The 23970-nt window shown below is 41.7% G+C and overlaps 1 protein-coding gene across 1 annotated transcript in view; it reads right to left on the bottom strand.

Moving 5' to 3' along the window:
• The window catches only part of adgrl3.1 (adhesion G protein-coupled receptor L3.1), a 108405-nt gene that overhangs the window by 75145 nt on the left and 9290 nt on the right, over nt 1-23970 (bottom strand). Inside the window, exons 2-3 of the mRNA XM_071503395.1 lie at nt 21995-22072; nt 4622-4787 (exon numbers count right to left, since the gene is read on the bottom strand). Of these exons, the coding sequence (XP_071359496.1) occupies nt 4622-4781 (160 nt within the window). The 5' untranslated portion in view covers nt 4782-4787; nt 21995-22072. The remainder of the gene's footprint in view (nt 1-4621; nt 4788-21994; nt 22073-23970) is intronic.

Genomic DNA, 23970 nt, shown 5'->3' with positions numbered 1-23970 from the left:
CTCTCTGGCATTATATCTTATCCTACTCACAGGTGTTGTCATTCTAGTCACAGACAACTACTTTGTCCTACAAAAACTTCCTTGTGTCCTTTAATTATGTGTTTACTAACACACCAGATAAATACACTATTGTCTTGTGGTTAGAGTTGGGTGCTGTGATATCAGTGGGGCGTGGGGCTGGATGTTCCCAGGGATTTAGGTTGCTGTGGCGTAGCTTGGATGTTGTTATTCTCTCTTCTGAATAGCAGCAGTCCTCTGGGAGCGTCAGCCATCATCCCTTGATAGATAGGTTATCGGCTGAGGTATTCGCCTGTGTTGTTCAGTTCTGGCTCTACTGTAATGAAGATTTTATTGTGCCTAATTTTACATGGCTTCATCTTGTGTGTCATATTGCTACCCCTGCCCACAGACCTCATCTGAGAATTTTTGTTATATCTGGTGCAATATACATAATATGCATCCCTGTTGAATAAACAAATAAAACACGGTATATTAAATCTGAGTCTGTGGAGACAGGTCTACAGGTCCAGTAATTGTGAGTACTTGTTGTTCTGTGTGTTTTCATTGAGGAATACATCCTGTCACGGCCTTCCAAATCATTTCTTAAAAGCACATGCAAACATGCACGTGCGTGTGTGAGCGGTGAACAGACATGTACCAGTACTTCAAACGCAGGCCTACAACATCCCTGAAAGGCGAGGCACAGCACCACCTTCCCTGCTCTCCCTGTCACGGTAACCATAGCAACCCCTTTCCTCCCTCCCTTGGCTCCCTCATTGGCTGGAGGAGCGTCATGGTTACATGAATGCCGCAAAGAATCTGAATGAGCTCAATGACACTCTGCCCGGGCTCAACTTAATACTGCCCTTCACCACATCACACACAAGCGTGCACACACACACACACACACACACACACGCATACAAATGCTCGGAGTGATGGCATGTGGAGGCAGAAATCCACAGCCAGTGTAGCCAATATCTGTACGGTAGCTGGTACCTGAGGGCACCACATTGATAATGGCAGGCGCTAGCTTAGAGATAAGACTGATATATAAGTGACATTTACTGAAAATGTCCTCTCTAATGAACACACACATTCACTCACACAAACACACACACACACACACACACACACACACACACGTATATCACCGCAGGCTATGATTAGACTTTAAACACACATTCAGATAGAATGTGTGACTCAGTAGTTGCTGAGGATTTGAGGGACCTCATGCGTTTTTGTTTGTGTGAGAGGGGAGTGCTCAGGGCACTGGGTCATTGCTGTGTTAATGTGAGTGTTAGTTTATTAGTTTTTCAATGGCTGCATCATGTCTGCCTCCGTGAGCATGAATGTAAATTTTAAAGAGAGAGGGTTAATTGAAGCGTACGGGGATCAATACGCAGTATTGTAAGGCAGCTGTCTAGACTGGCTTTGGATCAGATGTCTTACAGTGTTGCCTTACAGGGTCCCTGCTGGGCATAAAGAAAGCATTATGGCACAAACAAACACACACACACACACGCACTTTACATGAGGGGTCTATCTGTATTCCTATTAAAAGCCACTCTGCCTTCATAAGCAGCAGTAAATGCTCTGACTCTCACACGCCATCCTGTCTCGTTTGTCACCTTTTAATTCATCTACTTATATCAGCGGCCTCACCTATAAAACTGCACTGAGTTTAAGCTGCCTCCAAAGGACTTACTCTGCACACATTTCTGTCACTTCTTGCCAAACAAGCACGTGCGGCCATACAGACACATGACACACACTTACACTTACGCACATGCAGGACATGCCAACGCCTAGCCCTCTGTCTGTGCACACATTCAGTAACGTGTGAGCTGGCAAGTGCATGTTAATGTGTCTGTCATTAGTTGTGTAAGTGGTGACAGAAACTTGGCAGCCATGGGCAGTACAGACAATCTTATTCAGACACTCTCGTTGCCTCAGGGGGCTGAAACAAAAGGATATCGATTTTTACATTTGGGCCAAGAACAAGAGAGTGGCGAAAGAGGTGGATAGATGGAAAGAAGGAGAAGGAGAGGGTAGAAGAGAGCGATTTAAAAGGTGATCTCTCACTTGAACTGCCAAAGTGTTTGGCCAGTGTTGGTGTCTGAAATGTGGGTCATCAGAGTTAGAGCAAAAACAACACATTTTAAAAGTGCAAAAGAGATTTTAAAGGATAAGGCTTATTGTCAATAAATGCCATGAAAAGCTCAAAAACAACAATGAATTGGATCTACGCACAAGTGCTGCCTTTGTAGCCAAAGCCTGATACAGCTTTTTTTCCCCCCTCTGTGTCTGCATTGTTATCCAAAAACAGTTTAAGTCAAATATAGTTCACTTCTCACCAAATAAAGGCTTGTTGGAGGTGCTGGAGCTGCGAGTCAATGTATAATAGGAAAACCATCTACACAATCCAGCCTGTGCAATTTTAGAGAACCATTTCTCTTGGGATCCTTAAAGACGTTACCTCATTAAATGAAAATTGCACAGATCAGAGTGTGCAGATGTGTTTCGTATCATTGTCCAAAAAAAAAAAAAAAAAAAAAAGCCACAAATGAGTTGTACTGAGTGACAGTTTTCTTCACTAGGATAACCGTGGACATTGCACTTTATATTGAAACGTGTCATTCCATGGCTGAAAATAGCCTCCGACAAATGCGCTCTTTTCTCCTGTTACAGTAACATTTTCTAAATACTGCAATGCCAAGCTGTTTTTTAAGAAAATACTTGGCATTTTATATGAATTAAACCATATATTTATGCAGGAACAAACAGCCGTGGGGGGGTGAGTGCCACGGACAAGGTATGGAGAGGTGAACTAACACTAACACTGCTGTCTTCTGACAAGGAAAATAAAGACAGGCCTAACCTTCCTTTAACACTTGTGAAATGTCCACATACAGTATTTACCACAGTTTGTTTGAGGTCCTCCTCATTTCTCCAGCTCCAGCTTCCAGCAACATGATCAACAAGTCCATAGTGTCAGGTTAAACATTGTTCAATGCCAGAAATATTCACTAAACCCTGGTGATTTTTGTCCATAAATTCATGCTTTCCTATTCTCTTTTATATGTCTCAACATAACCCTGAAATAATGACAAGACACGGCTCGGTGGAGAAGATGGAGTGCTTGCTGCTGTGTGTCCTCAAGCTAAACTGTCTTTGTTTCAACTAATCCTTGCTAAGTATAAACAGCCTGATTTGCATATGTCGACTTATTCTTTAGACATTGATGCAAATACCTTTGACTGAAACTCATCTCTTGGTGCTAAAGCAAAGCCCTCGGTGTTTGTGTGTCTGAGTGGCTGCCTGTGAACACTTCCTGTGTGTGCTTGAGTGTGTTTATGCGTGCATGGTTTTAAGGAGGATCTCTGTCCATGTGGGTGCGCAGTATTTCAGTTTTTAAAGTATATCATCTGCATGTCAGCAGTCATGTGAACAAGCAGTGTGTGTGTGTGTGTGTGTGTGTGTGTGTGTGTGTGTGTGTGTGTGTCTGCACGTGTGCTGCAGTTTTTCCTCACAACAGTGTGATTGACAGCAGCCATTAATAGGATTAAGTCCAAGTGGGCCAGAGCTCCCTCTAGGAGTCTTCAAAGCCCACCATCACAGGGGAGAGGAGGAAACATACAGACAACCTACTGGGGCTGCATCTGCACTGTGTGCGTGCTTGCCTGTGTGTGTGTGTGTGTGTGTGTGTGTGTGTGTGTGTGTGTGTGTGTGTGTGTGTGTGTGTGTGAGAGAGAGCGAGAGAGAGAAAGAGAGCGAGAGAGAGACAGTGAGAAAGAAAGAGAACATAGGCGAGTGAGCAGAAGCAAGAAATGTGCAAAGCAATAAGACAGAGGAACTGTAAATGACCAAGCATAAGTGCTTCCTTAGTTTTGAGGCTACAGTGTTTCTAGCATTGCTTGTGTATCTTGGGTCAGGCTAAGCCATGCAGTTACTACTTCAATTTGTATTTGTGGTTATGCAAAGGAAATCTGAACATGTGGAATCAAATTTATACAAGAATGTGTTTGTAAGCAGACATATGTGTCTGCAAGTGTGTGCAGATGTATCCAGAGTGGCCTCTAATGTAGGGCAACTTACAGTATTTATATTAGCTCTGCAACAATACCATCTCTTTTTAGCGAAAACTACCAAAGTAGGGCTTTTTACTCGACAGAGGTTTTGACTTTTCACCGTAAGTGAAGCACAGGTGTTACTAATAACATTCTGTTCTATTTGAGCCTCCCAGTAAGTGTGATAGTGAGTCAGCATGCTTGATACCAGGACCTTGAAAGTAAAGTGAAGCAGCCAAATAGAATCCATCCATTTTATCATTTCCACCTGTGATTTTTCTAATGTGACATGTTAGAAAAGTCTTGTGTGAAAAATGAATTCTGCGCAGCTTCACTGCGAGGACAGGACTGCATGCAGTCACCAGGGCTGACGTTAAGCTAGCTGTTAATGGTCAGTAAATAGCTCTGAACCTTAGGATGACTGCATTTTAAACCGCAATGTGTGAAATCCAGCCTAAAAACTGCAACCTCTGTGACACAGCATCAAAAAAAAAAAAGCTCTCCGATTCTGGGCTGCATTACACTGTCCTGGGTGTGGACTTGTAGCTTACCGATGGCAACTGGAGCAAACAAGGTCGAGACGAAGAGCAGGCATCTGATCCACATGACGTCTGAGGTTGACTTGGAAGTAAATATGGAGGTACTTCCTGCTGAGCCCAGACGGTCTTGTGGTGAGCTGTTTCTCTCACAGCTCAGTGTTCCTGACACCATACAGGCCTGCCAAAAAAAAACACACACACACACACAGATAGGATTTGCTCATTTGGATGCCATATCGAAACAAGAAAAAAATGCCTTATCTCTATTTATTTGACATACAGTATCTGTACACAAGGTAATACACATATAGATCATTATAGAGGTCCATACTATCTGTATCACCCATATACTGCAACCCCCCCACCCCAAATCCTTCAGCTGCTGATGCTATCATGCCAGGCATTGCACCTTGAATCATTCTATGTGCTAATAAACTGTGAATTTTCACAAAAAAAAAACCATCAGTTTTCCAAGTGCTTATGACAGAGAACAAACAGTAGCATTTACTTAAACATTCTCTCTCCAACAACCAAAAGCCTTCAGATCATTACCGATAGGCTGCTTAAACAACAAACTGCTCTTACACCTGCAAAGTTTAGGCAGCAAGGGAAGCGATTTCCCTGATGCTCTGTTACTCTGTTTACTTATGGCAGATTGATGTTTTAACTAACAGCACTTTGCTTAGGTCAATGCAGCTTCCTAGAATGAGACAGTGATCAATAATTATCTTAAACGATACTGAGAGAAATACAGAGAGCACGCCATGATTAAGAGGCAAAATAGAAACGCAACTGGTTGTTATCGAAACCCTATAACAACTGTAGCCTAACAAAAAAACGAAGCAACTTTCTGGAATACTGAGAACAAGAGGAGGAAATTGCTTTGTGGATTTGAGGTGGCGGTGGTGGTGGTGGTGGAACTGTTTCTTATTCAATATGCATTTGTTTGAAACACGACTAAGTGGCTCAGCCTCATCCATCATTAAGTCGTGTGGGCCGCAAATGTTCTTGCATTATGCTGTGACTGTTTCTACAGGAACTGAGAGTTGTTATTTTTTACATCTCCAATACAGCTGGATTAAAAGTGAAGCGATAACACATGCGTAACACTAACAAGACCAGGAAACACCGCACAGACGCATGTTGCACAAGACAACAGGCCGTGTGCCAAGTAATCCATAAACAACAAATCTGTGACGGAAATGCAAGACTAAACGTTAAATGTTGACCTTGAAGAAAATAAAAACAGACAAACACGATATAATGGAGCTTAATGTTTGCATAATGATGCTGGTGTCTGTATTAGGATTCACTTCACTTGGTATTCTACATCAGCATCAAAGTGTGAAATGTATTGATGTTCCAATCTAATTGTTCATTTCATGGTCTATCAGCGATAAACAATTAATAAGAGGATGGTCTCTGAGATTAGTTACAGCAGTGACAGACTGGTAAGCATCATTTCTCCATCCTTTTTCTAAACTGATTAAGCTGACCAGCATTGTTCAATCACTCGCCCACTTGCTCATCCAACAACTAATTCAATCACATTCTTCCTCCGTTCCCACATTCACTTCTTTCTTTTTTTTTTTTTTTTTTGTCACGAGAAACTCGGATGTTTACCCATTTCCTGTGTGTGTGTGTGTGTTCGTGTTTTTAAGTCTGTGGTCGTTATGCAATCAACCTACTTGATGTCAAATAAACATCATTTTTCATAGGAGCAGGTCAAAAGTTGCAGAAGCCTTATTTTGTGTTCACTGTTCTCAAGGGAACTGAAGCCAAGCTCCAAATAAACAGGCCTGTAGAGTTTGTGTGTGTGTGTGTGTGTGTGTGTGTGTGTCTGACTGAGAGAGGGAGAGAAGCTGCAGAAATTTGCGACAGTCGGGGACAGATGGAGTGAAGCAGACAGCCAGAGCCATGGGAAATACATCATGTGTAACAGAGACTATTGATCAGTGTGACCATATCATTTTGGCCCAGCAGAGACTAAGACAATAGCCAGCTATCTCCGTCATGCCATGCTGTGAAGGCAAATAGCTGCTTTGGCACAGTCTCTGCCTTAGATATTTTTGGATAGCTACAACTACTGTTACAAGAATACCAGATTTTTTTTCTTTTTTTTTTTTTTTTTTTTATGTACACAAACTGTCAGGACAACTCAGACCTTTCTGTAACCACCAGAGATATACGACATATACATAATGCATCTTCTGAACATCCACCGTGACAAAAAGCCTCCTGCTGCAGACGGGACAGACAGACAGATATACCCAGAGGCACATGCACACTGCAGAATCCGAATCCCTGGGAACAGACCCATACCAGAGACGAACAGCAGGATAAGAACTGTGCAGTCATCTGGGGGTATTTATTGACTCTGTTCTTTTTTAGATGTCAAAATAAATCCCTGAAATTGAAAATTACTTTAAAATTACTGTGATAAAAAATGCAGGCACAGACGAATTTAACAGCAGTCTGAACAATCGTAGAAGGAAATTCTATTTGAATTCCAGCATAAAATAGTCAAACATTACATCCAGTCTCTTAATTTGTTCTGGACTTTGATCATATTTTATTTTTTTATTTCTGAATAGTGGAAAATACTTTTTTGGATGCACTGGAAGGTGATGCTTTTCGTTCTTATTCAAAATACAACCTCTGATTCACAGACACAAATCTACGCATTTCCATTCAACAAGTCCGTAAAGGGTCATCGGCTGAAAGGGAGGAATGCAAGTTTTAACTACCATTGCTTTTCACGAGTTGAAATATCTAACACTGACCTGTGGATGTGAGAAATATCATGGAGATACTGCCGAGGCAGACATTTTTTCATTTTTATGTGACCTCTATTTAACCAGGCTGCTCTCTTGATTCCAAGCTGTATTGTTCCAATAAAGTGCTGGTCAAAATGGCAGCACGGTTTTGTTAGGCAAACTAAAACAGAGCAAATTTTTATATTCAACTTTCAAAATATGAGGTGGTGCAACTGGAGAGTGATTTCATATCTGCTAATAGTTCTTGACAAATCCCTAATGGCGCTAAAGTGATAGAATCACAATAGAGTCTGGTGCTTTATTCTTGCCCCCAATGAAACAACTCAACAAGCTGCCCCATTTTGATTGATTGGTCCCTAACTCGGTTGAACATGAGCAATGTGACCAGCTGTCCCCAGCTAGACACAGGAGGCATACACTGACATATGGCCGGACGCCACCAGCCACAGCATTCCACTGTTCCATAATTCAAAAGCTATTCCATCACACCGTATGCTCCAGCACCATCGAACCCATCAGTTAATTAACCCTCTCATTTCCACCACGCTCACGGTGCCTTCACAGACAATAGTTGTGTGACAGCCTCGAGCACGACTAATCCAGACTCAGATCACTCAGGTTCTGTTCATAATTCAGCAGGGCTGCATCCTCCCATATGTTCAGATAATGACGTAAAAATATGTTCCATCGACAGAGTCCACAATGTCTGATCGCCCAAAGCATTTCCCGGTTTCTCTAACATGGTGCTTTTCATTATCTTAATGTGTTTATTGGTTAATATATTATGAATAAACAGGCAGTAATGGTGCTAATTATCAGAACATATGTGATGTGTTTACACCCCGTATTCATCAGTTGATCGTGCACATAAGGTTTGGCAAACATCATATGCCCCGTGTGAATCTGCTCACTGTTAAAATGATGAAATAATTGAGTCATATATTTTAAATGAACTCAGTATTTCCTATCCTGAGCTAGTTGCATCTCAGTGGAGATCCTGCTTGGCAGATAAGCAGCATCTGCATAAAACTGAGCAAAACATCAACTAATAAGCAAGATCAGACCAAAACAAATAGCCGCCCCTGGATCCAAGTCCTTTGATTTACCTGCTGTTTCTATCCGTCTCTGCCCCAGTTATGTCTGCTCACCAGACATCTATTAATGTTTCCACAAATATAAACTTACGTTAAATTTTTGTGTCTTTCAGGTTATCTGTGACCAAAAAAAAAAAGGGGTTCCAATTTAAATCATATCATTGTGATCTTAGTGAATAGAGTTAACTGTTTCTCAACAGGAACTTATTAGTTAGTGTTCCACTAGGGCAATCTGCTCCCCAGTACTGTTGCATGCATAAGTGACTTGGTTTCACTGTCCTTTATTTTCCTGCCCTGAATCTTCATTTCCTACAGGGTCGGCATTAACAGAGCTGTTGCTGGGGCCACTACACTCACAGACTATGTTGCATGCATCCATGAACTAATTGATGTTGGGCTGATTCTGTGCACCGAGGCAGCCTGACCCTGTGTGTGTGTGTGTGTGTGTGTACAGTCCGTTAACAAGAGTCCTGCCTGTCACAGCACTCCTCATTCGGGGATTCTCTCTTTCACTAATGAGTGCTGACCGGACTGGGCTACCTTGTCAACACACGTCACACGCACGCACACATACATGCATGCACACACATTCACACATACACACATGCTTATCACTAGGAGACCAGATGCCCTACTCCCTCTCAGCCTCCAGGCAGAGAGTCTCGAATGTGTCCGTGCTGGGTTTGTAGTCTACTCCAAAAGAAAACTATGAGGGTGTGTGCGTGTGCGTGCATGTATGTGTTTAGGTTAGATTAGGAAAAGCTGTCAACACAGTAGATTGTAAAAAAAAAAAAAAAAAAAAAATGTAATTGCTACACAAATCCTAGTATTTTGTAGCCCATGTGTAACTATATGTACATGTTCTCCCTAATTAGAGTGGAAGCAAACCAGGAGGGATTGTTCAGTTTTGACAGTTTTGAAGGCAAACATGCTCATCATTAGTAAAAACCCTCAATTTGAAGAAATTATTTGTGAAAAATATTTGTTGACAAAATACAGCCAGAGGAGGCATTTGATGTGTTTGTCCAAAAAATAATAATACACTGATGCATATGTCTTCATAATGGTCTACAAATCTATGTATAGTCATAACAATTCATTGCACTAGTCTATAATTACACAGGAAGCTCGGCGGCTTAAAAATTATTTTTTATCCCTTGCCATTTTTCTTCATTTAGTTTTTCTTCACCTGCTCTTTTCTTCCCTCTCCTTTAGTTTCTTCAGTTGTTCATTCTTTGCTCTGCTGGAGAGAAGTCTGAGCGGAACAAAGCTCAGGGGGCCATGCGCCATGTTCAGTAAAATGGCATGTGTCCGCCAAGCCACGGTAAATTACCTCCAGTTGGCTTGCTAGGGTAGGTTTAACCACCATAGACCGTTTCTGTGTGTGTGTGTGTGTGTGTGTGTGTGAGTGAGGGCTTGTGTTTGTGTGTGTGTGGGCGGGTGGGTGTGTGTGTGTGTGTGATGGAGAGGTTTGGAACAAGGTTGTGTGGGTGAGTGTGTGAGTGGGTATGGGTAGTGTGGCAAATTATCATCAGCACAGGTAGACAGGCCGGGAGAATTTTGATTAGAGTGACCACACACACGTAGACACACACACACACAAACACACAAATTCAGGTAGCTAATTTGGCAGTGTGGAGCGAGATGACTAATCAGGATAGGACCTGGTGGGAGTCTGGGCTGTGGCCTATAATGAGAGACCTAAGACACAATCACGCACATGCACACTCACACATTCACAGCAAGTACGCACAAGGCAAACAAAGACACACACATGCAACATGCATACACACACTGAAACCACCGTGAGTGATTTTGAATAGAAAGCCCGCCCTCATAATTGCCCTGTGCTGATGAAGCCTAAGATACTGATTAGCAGCGAGTGGACCCTCAGTGTGACCTGAAGCTCGGGGAAAACATACTGTCAGCTCCCAACAACATGAATGTCTGGACATGTCGACCACAACATGTATCCGCACTGTTGCAAGTGACGGGGTGTTTTGGGAAGGGGGCTCACATGTAAGCCCGCTCAAACCACATTAAAATCACAATTAATAATGAGTCAATGCCACATGTTTGTGCTGACCAAATCTTAACTCAACAAGACAAACACTCATGTCAGCTTGTGCCTCTCATTTTGAATCTATACATTTGGCTGGTGTAGCCAGATGCAGTATGGCTGCTCCCACTGGCTATTTTCTAACATGTACAGTATAAACACACAGGCGAGAGCACACATACACACACACACACACACACACGTATGTGGGAGTAGGTGGGTGAGGGGCTGGTTCACTGTAGGAATGTGCACAATTGTCATAGTGCCCTGAAGACAAGTGGCCTGGCTGGCAATTTATTTCATACAGGGCTGGTTGTAAATCCTTTGTGTGGCTTCACAGCAAATAACTGCAGAGTGCTGGAGTGTAGCCTTAAAGGTATAGGTCACCCCCCACATCAGTGTGACATGTTTCGGTCATTGTGATCTCAAGTCCTCAGTGAAAAATGTTTAGCACTGTGTTACTGATAAGTGCTGTAAAAGATTGATTTTCGTAATCCCACTCTTTGTTGGTTTAAATTTTTATCCACATTATGATTTTTTAATATAATTACAATTTAATCAAAGTCTTTACTCTGTTTTAATATGTTATGATCGTGGCTAATGAACTGTGACAGAGCAGAGCAAGGTTGCATTCACCCTCCTTTGCATTTAGCTTGAGAAAAATGAAAAAAAAAGATCTATCCCTTTAAAATCATTTTCACTCAAAATAGTTCAAAGCTCTAGGCTGAGCACCTCATCCTCTCCCTCCATGTTAGACATTCTATGCCCGTCAGAAAATTGCGTCTGGGGAGGCTCCAGCTTTGACCGGACCACTGCAGTTTCCGCATGGCTGCCTCTGGCTGCTCAGAGGACGCTCCCAGAAATCTGATGCACCGAAACCACCCTGAAAATCCACCGCCGATGACCTCGTCTGTAAGGCACTGCCGTTTTGATTCCACACCGCCTGGCAGGCTAGACACCACGCTCCTTTCTGCTCTGAACTTTCTAATGCTCCAGTCTAATCAACTCTGCACGCCTTCCCTCCCTCATGAGACCAGACGGGCTAAGGCGGAGATGTGCGAGGAAGAATGAAGCAGGGAGGAGAAGTAGAGGAGAAGGGAGGGGTGGGGAAAGAACAGAAGATGAAGGATATGAGAGGGGGGACAAAGATGAAGGAGGAGATACATGGATGAGGTCAGGGAGGAAAAATGCTGAGGAGGATAGAGATGGAAAGATGGGATAAAGGAGGAGTGACAGAGAGATGGGGACCAAGAGGATGGCAGGAGGCAGCGAGAGCGAGGGAGTGCCAAAAGCGATAAGAGTGAGTTGAGGAGAATCTTAAAGCAAGTTAATAACCTATGGCATTTACTGTATCTTTTTCATCCATGTCCATCTGTACCATCTAATATTAGGACAAAGATTCATAAATCAAAACCTTACGACCCATAAAACAGAAGTCTGAAAAAGATCAACTGTTGCACGTAACAGGACAAACATGTACGAAATTAAAATAGCACAAGACGCGGCAGTACATAGCCAAAACTAAAAAGTAACTTGTAAATATTTGGTCAGAATTGAGCTAAGACCGTAATCTGAGTTTCTGAAAACCGTTTTGCAATATAAAAATCATAATGCCATGGTGTGCCATTTTCAAAACACGTCGTGCAAGATGACAGGTAAAACCAATCTGCAATAGCTGCACTCTTGGTAGTTAAGGCTAGCTAGATTGCAGTCACAGCTAACCTTAGCTAAAGCTAAAGCACTTACAGACCTTTTCTTACCTTCCTGTTTCCTGTCACTGGAAAATCATTGATGCTCCAACATTTTAGTAACTGGGTTCGTTATACTACATCAACATGGCAGATATTACAGTAGCTAAATGTATTCACAAAGGAGAAGAAAAAGTAACAGCACATTAACTGGGCCTGTTAAGGGCTAACTAGCATAGCTAAAATGCTCTTCACTGATTTACAGACATTTCCTTACCTGTTTCCTGTCACTGATAATCTATCTTGATACTCTGACATTGGATTTGTTATACCAAATTTACGATTTTATTTATTCATAGAGGGAGGGGGCTGAAGAAGATAAACTGGCCCTGCTAAAAGCTAACTAACCTAGCTAAGATATTCTTTTGATTGGCCAAACATGGAGTGGCCTACAGTGTCTTTTCTTAACCTAGTAACTTACAAATCTTTGCTTACCTGTTTCCTGTCAGTGAAAATCAACTGTAACGTTCTAATATATCACTGGGCTTGTTATACCACAGAAATATGGCAGACATGACAGTAGCTGAATGTAATCATAATGAAGAAAAAAAGCAATGACAACTCTGATGCCCTTTTGATTATCAGTGCATTTGTGGTTACTGTTGTCTGACTTTGCTGCGCAGTATAGCAACATAGAGCAAATTCCATTGTAGCAAATTCCTCATCTCTCCTTCATCTCTGACCGATATTTGTCTCCTCAAACTAGAGTGGGTTGTTTCATTCAGGTTCCCTTGGTGGGCAACAATGCAAGAAAAACATAACAAAAACAAATAAATGAATGCACAAAACAAACAACATGCAAATACACAAATAAGCATACAGTCATACGTTCGCACACACATGCGTGCAGCCTTTCAGTTCCTCATGTCAGTACAGCTGGGTAACCCATAAGGAGGAAGTTAATGGTTTACAAAACTGCCTCTGATACAATCAATTATGTCAACTAAAGATGCAGTGATGTTGATTCCACTGCCACTGCTCTTGTTTTCCTCCCTTTGATTCATCTGTCTTCTCCTTCATACCACCCTTTCTCTCCCCCATCGCCATCTCCCTCTCTTCCTCTGTCGCTGTGCTCTAAACCCAGTACTGTCACAATGGATCCGTCAAAGCCATGCCTCAAAGCCAGAGGCGGAGAGAGGCAAAGTTTGTGTGTGTGTGATTGTGTTTGTGAGAAAAGTAGAGAGAGACAGAGAGGGACAGAGAAAGAGAGAGGAGGGAGAAAGTTGTGCTGTACAGTACAGAGAACAGCCACCTCAGCAGTGAATGATGCTGCATTAAAGAGGAGGGAGACAAACAGGCAGGATACGACACTCATGGCCTAGATTTAAACCCTCATGAAAGGGCCAGGCTCAGTTAGCAGGAGAATACACTCAAATGCTCAAATGCCCTCCTGTTCTTCAGCTTTTTTGTCCATTTATCAATTATTTTTTCCACTTTGTTCACTTCCTCCATTTCTATCCACCCCCCTTTTGTTATCCTCCATCCAGTCTTGTTTATTTCTCTGCTGTAACCGTTCGTCCCTCTTGCTGCCTTTTTTTTTTTAATTCTGCCTTTTCTCTCACGGCGCAACCTCTGGCCGCTCTATCATGCACCACGTCAATCCAGCTCCCTCTGTTGCTCTCGAAAGAAGATTAAAAATGTTTGCCGTCCTCAGGTCCTCTACACCCATTGTTCTCCATTTCAAATAAAAGACTTCTGAAGATTCCGGGACTAAGGTAATGAGATTCCTTTACAAAGTCAGTGCATTTTTTTTTTCTTCTCCAAATGCTGGATAGATTCTACTATACTTTCCCAGAAATCGACACACATGCAAACAAAAAGATTTTTTCATAATCAGCAAATTGAAGTTCAAAAGTCTGTCCGAATGTAGATTCACTGATTCAGTAAGGGGGAAAAAAAGAGATTTCTGCATAAGACATTAGAGCCAAACCTTTGCCTCCTGCATTACAGAGCAGATATGAACTGTGTATATCAGAGTCTTGAAATATTTATTCAAAAAGGCCTTTCTGGGGTGCTTACAGGGCCCTGTTCATAATTTAATAATGCATAAGTACCAACACTGGTATATAAATATAAAAGGAGGCACTTAACGCTGGATTGTCTAACTGCTGAGAAAATGGCACTGGAAATACAGAGAGATCCAACAGAGAGGAGAGTACATTCATTTGCAGACTGTCACCTTGGCTCCTGCGTAGGAAAATATGCTGGTGGACACAAAAAAGAAATATTTCCTTCACAGATATAGTGGAATAACAGTAAAACTACAGTCTTTTTTAGTCACTTTGACGGCTGTGCCGCTCAGAGCAATGATGTGTGTAAAATGTCTCATGACAGATGTCCACAGCGATATGGGAGTATTTGTCAGCAAACACTTTAGTTAGATATTACATTTTCACTTCTCTCCAGAAACACAATTGAAAATCTAAACTGAAGACGAGATTTTTCTTCAAAGTTTACTGGGATTGGAGTGGCGCAGCGGTGGTTATTCAGTGCAAGAAATGTACCTGGAACATTAATACATAAAAATCAGGACTTATTACTGTTCCCTGCTGGGCTGTGGATGAGCCGTAGTTTTCAACTTGCAGCATAAAAATGGTTCGGCATATCACTGGATTTAAGTTCAAACCCTCATCAGTCTTATGGAGAAAGCTTAAACACATGTTTAAGACCTATCTTATAGCAGTTCAATCCCAAAATGCATTGCGTCCACTGTCTTTATAATGGTATTCAAATGGTGTTTGATATGCAAGCCTGTAAGAACCACTGTTCTGTGATTGCAAGGCAATGTGGTTATTTTCTTGGCCAGCACAGACCACAACTATTGCATTTCTGATAAGCTGTATCCATCACTTTTCTGAAATAGCACGAAACTGATGATACAATGAGCTCCAGCAGGATGTATGGGTGGTGATTTTGAAGCAATCAATGGAGACAGCAAAGGTAAACACAGTGCTAAATGTCAGCTATAGTGATTGCGCTGCCACAATATCACCCCTCTGGGCAGGAGACCCAAATAACCAAAATCAATAAGCTAATCATTTCATATTCAAATCACGCAGGGTAGAGGTCTGGATCTTATTGCAGTTTCATATCCCTGGTGTGCTGATGTATTCCAATCAACAAACCAGCACGGGCATATGCATTGGAAATGCAATGATTCAAAGGAGCAGTGGGTGGACCACAACTGTGACTGTGTATCTCCATTCTGTAATAGATTTTTGAATGTTTATCGTTTTTTTCAGCATTTTGAGACACGTGTAATAGGCTATATTTTATATACAGTAAGCCATTGTGTTATTGTTACTTGACTGCTATTGTAATGATGCCTAAAATGGCTTTCCTTATGGCTGTATACACATTGCCATGAGTTTTTAGCATCTGCACATCTGATGTGCTTCAAATATGCTTTTAAACAAAATTATTTTACAATTATAAATAAAATATTTTATTATTATATTATAATATTATAATAGAGAAATTGTGGGAGAATAGTTTATTTTTAAGTTACAAAGTCCAAATAAAAGAAAACTCGGGTTTTCAAAAGTATCACAAGACTCATTTCATCAATGCTTAATTGTGCCAGTGAGAAATATTTAATCAAAAATGTATCTTATGCTGCTCAGATCTCATATTTAGGTTGTAGCCAGAGGTCTTAAACATTGATCCCCCTTCAAGATTGTAGTAAATCAGGATAGAATCATGTTCCGAAAACATGAGCTGAACTTGAAGGTTACACATGGACGCCTGTGGGGTCTGCATCTTTCCTCAGTATACAATCATCGAAAATACATACAGAGAGCACATTCAAATTTGGTCCTGTCTGATAATGGATAGAAGAGACTCATTTATTTGTAAAACCCAAGAGCCTTCCAAAAAAACTTGGCACAGCAACACACATGCTTTCGCAATACTGCATTTACCAGCACAATTACATGTTGCATAACGCAACAAAGTGAAAAAAAAGCATATTTGAGTTTTGACATTTGGAGCGTTTTCAACATTTTCATGCTCCCAGATGTATCGTACAAACCTTATCTGATTTTCTAGTGCCAGCAAGAATGGAATTAACACAAGCGTGTAATACTTCGCTAACTAATGTTTTTGTTGGAATCTATGTTGAGGCACCCAAACAGAACAACAAATCTCTACAGTGTGCGATAGGGACAATTGAACTGGTAAACAGACACATGGAGGGAAAACATCTGTGAGTGCATCTGCTAATCATCACACCAAGCCCGCTGGAAATCTACATTCACAATATAGTCAGCTTTACACAATTAGCACCGGTTCATAAGCAGAACACCACAAACAGGAGAGGACACAGTAGGGAAGAGAGAGTGATAGTAACTGCCATAACTTGTTTTCTTTCACACAAATAAGATGGCTTATCCTACCAGGAATACAGTGGCCCTAAATAGCTGCTTTCTTCCAAGTTGTTGACAAAGAGCATCTCTATGGGCTATTCCCTGTTGAAAAGTGTATGTGCATGTGTGATGTGGAGGGTGTGTGTCGGGGGGGTTGTACCACTGCACTCAGGTGGCGATGTATTTGTGTTTATAAGTGGTGTACATGTGAGCCTTGCATTTACGTCAGTGTGCATTTGTGTTCGAGAAGAGGTGTGTATGTGTGTGTGTGTGTGTGTGTGTGTGTGTGTGTGTGTGTGTGTGTGTGTGTGTGTGTGTGTGCGTGTGTGTGTTTGCTCCCCTGGTGCCCTGTCTCGATCTTAGGAGGGAAAACGAGTGCATAAGGGACAGGAAGGTATCTTTAGCACAGTCAACAGGATACTGAGCCACCAGGCAGCAAATCAAATATCATACATTGACAATTAACAGCAAAGATCGAAAGAATTTATCCTGACTGACGCCGAATTAGCAATGAAATCGTTACCGCTCAAAGCTGGAATAATAACAGAAAATGCCACACATTTGTAAGCCATCAAGTCACGAGCCTTATTTTGTGTGGCTCATTGACTCTGAAAGAACACATTCACGTTTACATGAATGGCTGGGGGGGGGGGGGGGGGGGGGGGGGGGGTAGCTGAGAGGAAGGAAGATCGAACCACATTCCCACATTAACACAGTAACACCTGGGAGCTGTGCAGCACCGCCACATAGTCTTGCACTATTGGGCACTGAGCTGCTCCACTGGAACATTTAAAGGTTAAGTGCCCCGAGGTCACAGCCCTGATGGCAGTTGTTGAGGGATTTAAACTGCCAGGATTTTCACAGCTACTGTACTACTCAGATTTTAAACTGTGACCTTTCAGTCACAAGCTCATTTCCTCTGAGCCTATCTGTTACTGCAGGTCAATACATGACCGGTGAGGCTAAATGTGGAGATGGTGCACTGAGATAGTCAAACAGTCTTCTATCTCTGTTTAGTTTATGGGAAGTGAACTGCATGTAGATAGATATAGATATAGATATTGAGACAGACAGACAGACAGACAGACAGACAGACAGATAGACAGATAGATAGATAGATAGATAGATAGATAGATAGATAGATAGATAGATAGATAGATAGATAGATAGATGAAAATGCCCATTATCACTGTTTATTAAATTATCACAATACCGCAAATTATATAAGGTCCCTGAATCTCCCGCATAGGGCAGCGGCTGTCAATGTTTAGGCCTACAACTGTGACGACAGGACGATGTGGAACTTTCCTTTTGGAGACAAAAACACCATGAGGAAACAGCAATCAGGTGAACTTGCTCTCTCCTGTGCGTGTTTGACGTCAGCAAATAACTGCAGGCTGACGTCAGGTGCTAGCTTGCCGTGCATCTGTCTGTCGCCCGTCTCAGGGTCTGTCTGCGTCTTGCTTACCTGTGACTTTGTGTCTGACAAAGGTTAGAGTGAACACCAATGGCCAACGGAGTTTCTAACCTGTAGTTCAGAACCAGTTCGATAACCACATCGCGCGTCCGTATATGTTCCAGCAGCTACTTGTGGGACCAGTCCAAACAATACATGGTGCACATCATTCTAAAAACAAGACTAGTCTCTCAGTCAAGGTTTAATTTTAACTGTGAAATCATGCAAGATGCCTTGACACTGACTATTGATTAAATATTACATTTAAAATGTTGATTAAAACTTACATACTTTTTTTTCACGCAGAACATTGATTCGGGAAGAAGCAGGAACGATGATGGTATTGCTTTCAATGAAATCTTATCAATTGCCAGCCCTACAGGGAACTGTGCTTCACTGTTGTGCATTAGGCCTAGATTACACGGCAACATCATATATGTAAAACAAAAGCTTCAAACACTAATGTTTATTTGTTTTTAATTACAGCGTTTCTGGAATGATTAGCATAGACAACAGACATTTGTTGAACAACAAGACAAAAAATAATCACACTGAGAATACTTTTCCTTTCATGTGAATGGGAAAGCAATGAACTATGATCCACTATCTAAGATCAAAACTCTTCTTATGGGCAAAACAAAAACCTGAATCTGTATCTTGTTGTGATTTAATTACAGCTTGTTCAGACCGATTTACTCAAACAACAACACAATATCATCATTATCATGATTTTGTTGGAAGACAGAATTAAGTTATTCTTTTATTACCCAACTTTAATAGACAGATAGACAGTAGATAGATAGTTAAACGTTTTGAGTGATGTTTCGCAGTTGCCCTAGCAACTCAACTCTCACTCCTTAGTTTCCTCCTCCATTACAGTATCTGTCAGGTCTAGTGTTTCAGAGACATCTGCTTCATGCCCAATTCTGGGTGTGTTTGTGTGTGTGCGTGTGTGTGGCTGTGTGGGTTTGTGTGTTTCTGTGTGTGTGTGTGTGTGTGTGTGCACGCGTACATGTGTGCACACAAGGGAAGAAGGCTGAATCTAATTGCACAGGCCCATCTGCTGATTCTGGGAAACAGGCTTGCATCTTACATACACAAACAGTACAGACAGAAATACACAAGCACAAACAAACACACACTCACACTCTCTTGTCCTCTCTCTCTCTCTCTCTCTCTCTCTCTCACACACACACACACACACACACACACACGCACGCACACACACACACACACACACACACCACAAGTTCCTGCCTCAAAGCCTTCAACTTGGACCCTGGACAATCTGCACCCATTCTCTGGCAGCTGTGTGGACGGCATTGACTGGCATGGTTTACAATATGGACTCTATTGTCTTAGGACAAAGGCCTCTCAACTCAAGACAAAGGTCACATTAGAAGACAATAAGCTTGTATTCATTGAGGTGGCAACAGCAGAGCAAAGGAGGGCTTGTGTGTGTGTGTGTGTGTGTGTGTGTGTGTGTGTGTGTGTGTGTTTATTTCATGTTAAAAATATCTATTTTTTTATCCTGGCCTTTGTCAAAGAGACATAAACATTTCTTTACCTCTTTTTTTTACTTTCACAACAGGATAACCTTGTTAAAAAGTTATTTTTCTATAATTCACTCTCACACCTTGTTTCAGTTCTATTCCTAATGCGCGCACCGTGTCCAGTTATCTGCTTATCTCTCCATGCATATGTGTCGTGTACTGTGGTGAGACCCACTTTACATGTAATTGTTGTTTAACCACTGAAACTGATACGGATTGTATTTCACTCGGCGCTGTCATTAGTAATGTGGTAAATTAAGGTTGTGTGTTTGTGCATGTGCAGCGGGAAACACCTGTTTCATTCAGAGAAAAAAAGCACATCCCCCATATGAAGAATGACATGTCCCCTTTCCTGTTGTTCTTTCTATTCAGTCATTGTTTCAGAGAAATGAAGACAAAATGCATCCTTGATATCACAGAATTAGATTTCAAAGCAAGTATTCAGAGTCATATGAGAGTCAAGGAAGGAAAGCATGCAGGGTGACACACACTGGACAGGAAGTACATTAAAATGGCCATGGAATCACACACACACACGCACGCACCCACACACGCACACACATGCACACACACACACACACACACAGTTGTGTCTCTGTGACTTCAGAGGACATTACATTAACTTAGATTAATTTCTTGGAGATTTACTCTCACCTCAACTACTACTAGCTACTACTTGACGAACCCTAACCCTTCTTTCTCTGGTTCCTGCTGCTGTTCCTGCAAATGTTTTTTTTTCAAATGTGGGTAGCAGGATATCCTATGACTATATGTTAACATTTACAATGTTCTGGAGTTAAAAAAAAAAAAAAAAAGTTAGAATACTCTTCTTTTCTCATTTTATTAGTTATTTTGATTTTATTTGTTCTCTTCCTTTTTACTTTGTCCACTCTTTTGACCTTGTCCTGTGTGGCAGAGTCTACATTGACACGATAACCTGAGCCAGAGCCTTCCATATGTCTATTGGTATTTGTAGTCCCCTAAAACCTAACCTTAAAACAGGTCTTTAATGATTTAGATTACGGAGACTTGCTTTGTGTCCCCTTAATGTGACTGTGCAAACAGATTTCGGTCCCCACAACATGAGTAATACCTGAATTACACACACACACACACACACACACACACACACACACACACACACACACACACACACACACACACACACTCAAGGTTATATCATTAAATAAATGAAAACCAATAAAAATAGAATATGGATAAAAAGAAATAAGTAAAAAATAAAAACACAAAAAAATATTAATCAACCACAGTGACCTCTGTTGTAAAATCTTGAAACTAGTCGATCTTTTCACACAGTTGATATTTTGAAATTACTTGTCCGACACATGCCTTTGTGTTTTTCTTTTAAGGTTTTATTCAATGGGCAGGAGACTTGAGTAAAAATGACCTTGGCCTGTAAATAGATAAAAACCTAACATAGCCAACTGCCAAACTATACAGAAAGAGAGAGAGAGTACACCCTCATTCACATTACTCTCAGCCAATTCAATCAATAAAGAATAGGATCCTACATGAAAATGGCCTCGGGGTTTTTATACAGCAAAGGTGCAACACATTTCTCCTCTTAGTGAAAAACTGATGTCTGCTGGGGTACTTTGACCAGCTGTCAATAGCCAAGAACTGCACCCTCTTCCATTGTCAATAAACTGAATGTGCAATTCATCAGCCCAACTCTAGGAGACAGTATTTCTAATTAAAAAGGAGCTCGTAAATTTGACATTTTACAGGCCCAGCTAAGCTTGTAAATACACTGTAAATAAGTTGCAGTGAGAGGCTTCATGGGCGGATGAAGGTCTGAGTTTGTGGTTAAACTCCTGTTGATTCCTTCAAGGTACAGCAAGCGGATTGCAATTAATTCAATATTTATTTCATACACTACCTATTCTATCCTATCCTATTCTATTTTATTCTGTTCTATTCTATTTCACATCTGGTCGTGTTGACTGCATATTGCATGCTGTTTGGTATTCTTTTTGAGGCTCGATGGGTCATATCTGATTGGATTAGCAGTTTGAGAGGACACATTTGTCGGGCCAATTAGAGCACTTCCTGGCACAGATGGAACCCTGAGATCTCCAGGGAGAACGCTGGGTCATATTTGGGTTCTAAAAAAGCATAATGCATACTGTAGAGTCGGCAACAAAAAAAAACAACACACCAGGTGTGTGTATATATTTGCGTGACTCTTTCCAAGGCCCAAATAAGCCGAATGCATTGTGAGTCAACGTCCCTGGTTAAATATTTTAATTATCATGGGCCAAGATAGTGTGTATTCAAGCCAGCACGCACACATACGGACACACACCTTCTTACCTGTTATATTGTGCTTTGCTTTCTCAAAGTGAAATGAATTCCAAGATCACATCTCAATGGCAGCTTGACTTCCTAGTCCTGGACAGACAGACAGAGAGAGAGAGAAGATGGAACAAAAGCCAGTGAGAGAGGCAAAGAGAGAGAGAGAGAGAGAGAGAGAGAGAGAGAGAGAGGGAGAGAGGGAGAAGGGTGGGGTTATTCAAGCTCAGTGAACCACAATCCCTGTCATTTTTCACAATAGAGACAGATAGCCATAACGTGTAGTGAATGTGGGGTGCAATGTGAATAATGCCCCCCCTCCAGATTGTGTGAATAGCCATAGCCCACTCCAACACAAGAACCAGACAGTTCACAAGCCATTTTCGCTCATGATTGCTTGTTTAGTGTTTGTGTGTCTGTGTGCACACACACATGCATGTGTGTGCTCTGCCTCATAATGACCTCTTAAGTGTCAGCGTATCAAAGTCTCTAATAGTCTATCTCTGTGCTTGCTGGCAGTTTACAGCTAAAAAGCTCTCTCACGCCACGATAACTGGTTTATATGGGTGGCATTTCACTGCCAAATGCCACAGACACTTTTCAGAAAGGGAAATTGTTAGCTCTGTTACTAGAATGCAGAGTGGCAGTTATTCACAGTTAGAATGTGTCTTATATCTTTTTCTATCTGTGCCTTGTCTCCTTTCCCAATCTCCCTCTGCATCTTCCCCTGTTTTCTATCACTATGTATTTTTCTTTCACAATATCTCTCTCTCTCTCTCTCTCTGGCTCTCTTTTCTGTTTTGTGTTTTAGAGAGACCCTCTCTGTCTCCCTTTTTTCTCTCTCCCTCTGTCTAACTCTCTATCCGTGCCCCCTCCACCCTCCTCCCCAACCTACTTCTCTTGAGGGTAAACTTTGCAGCCTCATCTCACCGAGGTCAATCTCAATGTGAGTGTCTGTATTGTGACTGACATTGCACATGGGTTTGTGCGTGCCCCTCCCGGCGTGCGAGCTGTAGTTGTGTGCATGCGTGTGAGTGTGTGTGTCTGTGTTTTGCTGTTTACTGGGAGGGCTGATGGGGGCGAGGAAACAGCACATATCTGTTTGGCCCTGAATTTTCTGTTCCAGTCATCACTGCGTGCCATGCAAGATTTTCACAGGCGCACAAAAACAAGTGCATCAACATACTGTAATACACACAGACACACACATACACACACACACACACACACACATATCTATACAGAGTGTCAGAGCCTGGACCTCTGTGAAGCTCTCAGGCAGTGCTGTGCAGTAATTGGGTCTATTAGCCAGTACAGGAGCTGTGAGCAATATCTCTGTGGTTGGGTGGGCAGAGACTGCAACAAAAGATGGATTCACTTTACTGGGTTTATCTACATGCATGTGTTTGCATGTATTCATGTGTGTGCATGTGAATGGGTGTATATCCCCAGTGTTATGTGTGTATGCAACCACTATAATGCAGGAGAGTTGCCAGAGGCAACTGAGCAGTGGCGAGAGATAAGTTAGGCACTAACCTCCCCCACCTATAGAGCACCTTCATTCATGTCTCGCTTGCTCTCAGAACACGATATACATTATTCACACGGAGCTGGTCAACAATAAGGGGATCAATGAACGAGGAATGGAGGAAGAGAGGTGGAAAAGGAACACATTTGGGTGCAGAGGCGAAGGTTGTGAAGGAACAAGTTCGTATAAGGAGTGGAACTAGGTGTGGAATGAGATTTTTCATTAGGACTCATTTCTGTGAACAAGTAGGAAAGGGGAAAGACAGGATTAAAGATGCAGCCATTGCAAAAGTCCATGCATACATCAGTGGTGCACCATCACTTTGTTCTTCCCTGAAGAGGAGTTCTCCATTAAATCCTAATTTTGTTCTCTTTTCAGCAATCAGAAGCCACAGGTCAGCTCTCCAGTCTGGAAAACTGCAATTGGATGAAAAAAAAAAAAATGTTTGTTACATTTTGCCTATAGCCAC

The sequence above is a fragment of the Trachinotus anak genome, unplaced genomic scaffold (genome assembly GCF_046630095.1).
Source record: "Trachinotus anak isolate AG129_WGS33_773 ecotype Australia unplaced genomic scaffold, CSIRO_AGI_Tana_v1 ptg000019l, whole genome shotgun sequence".
Lineage (NCBI taxonomy): Eukaryota > Metazoa > Chordata > Actinopteri > Carangiformes > Carangidae > Trachinotus > Trachinotus anak.
This window is presented reverse-complemented; position numbering and strand designations above follow the sequence as displayed.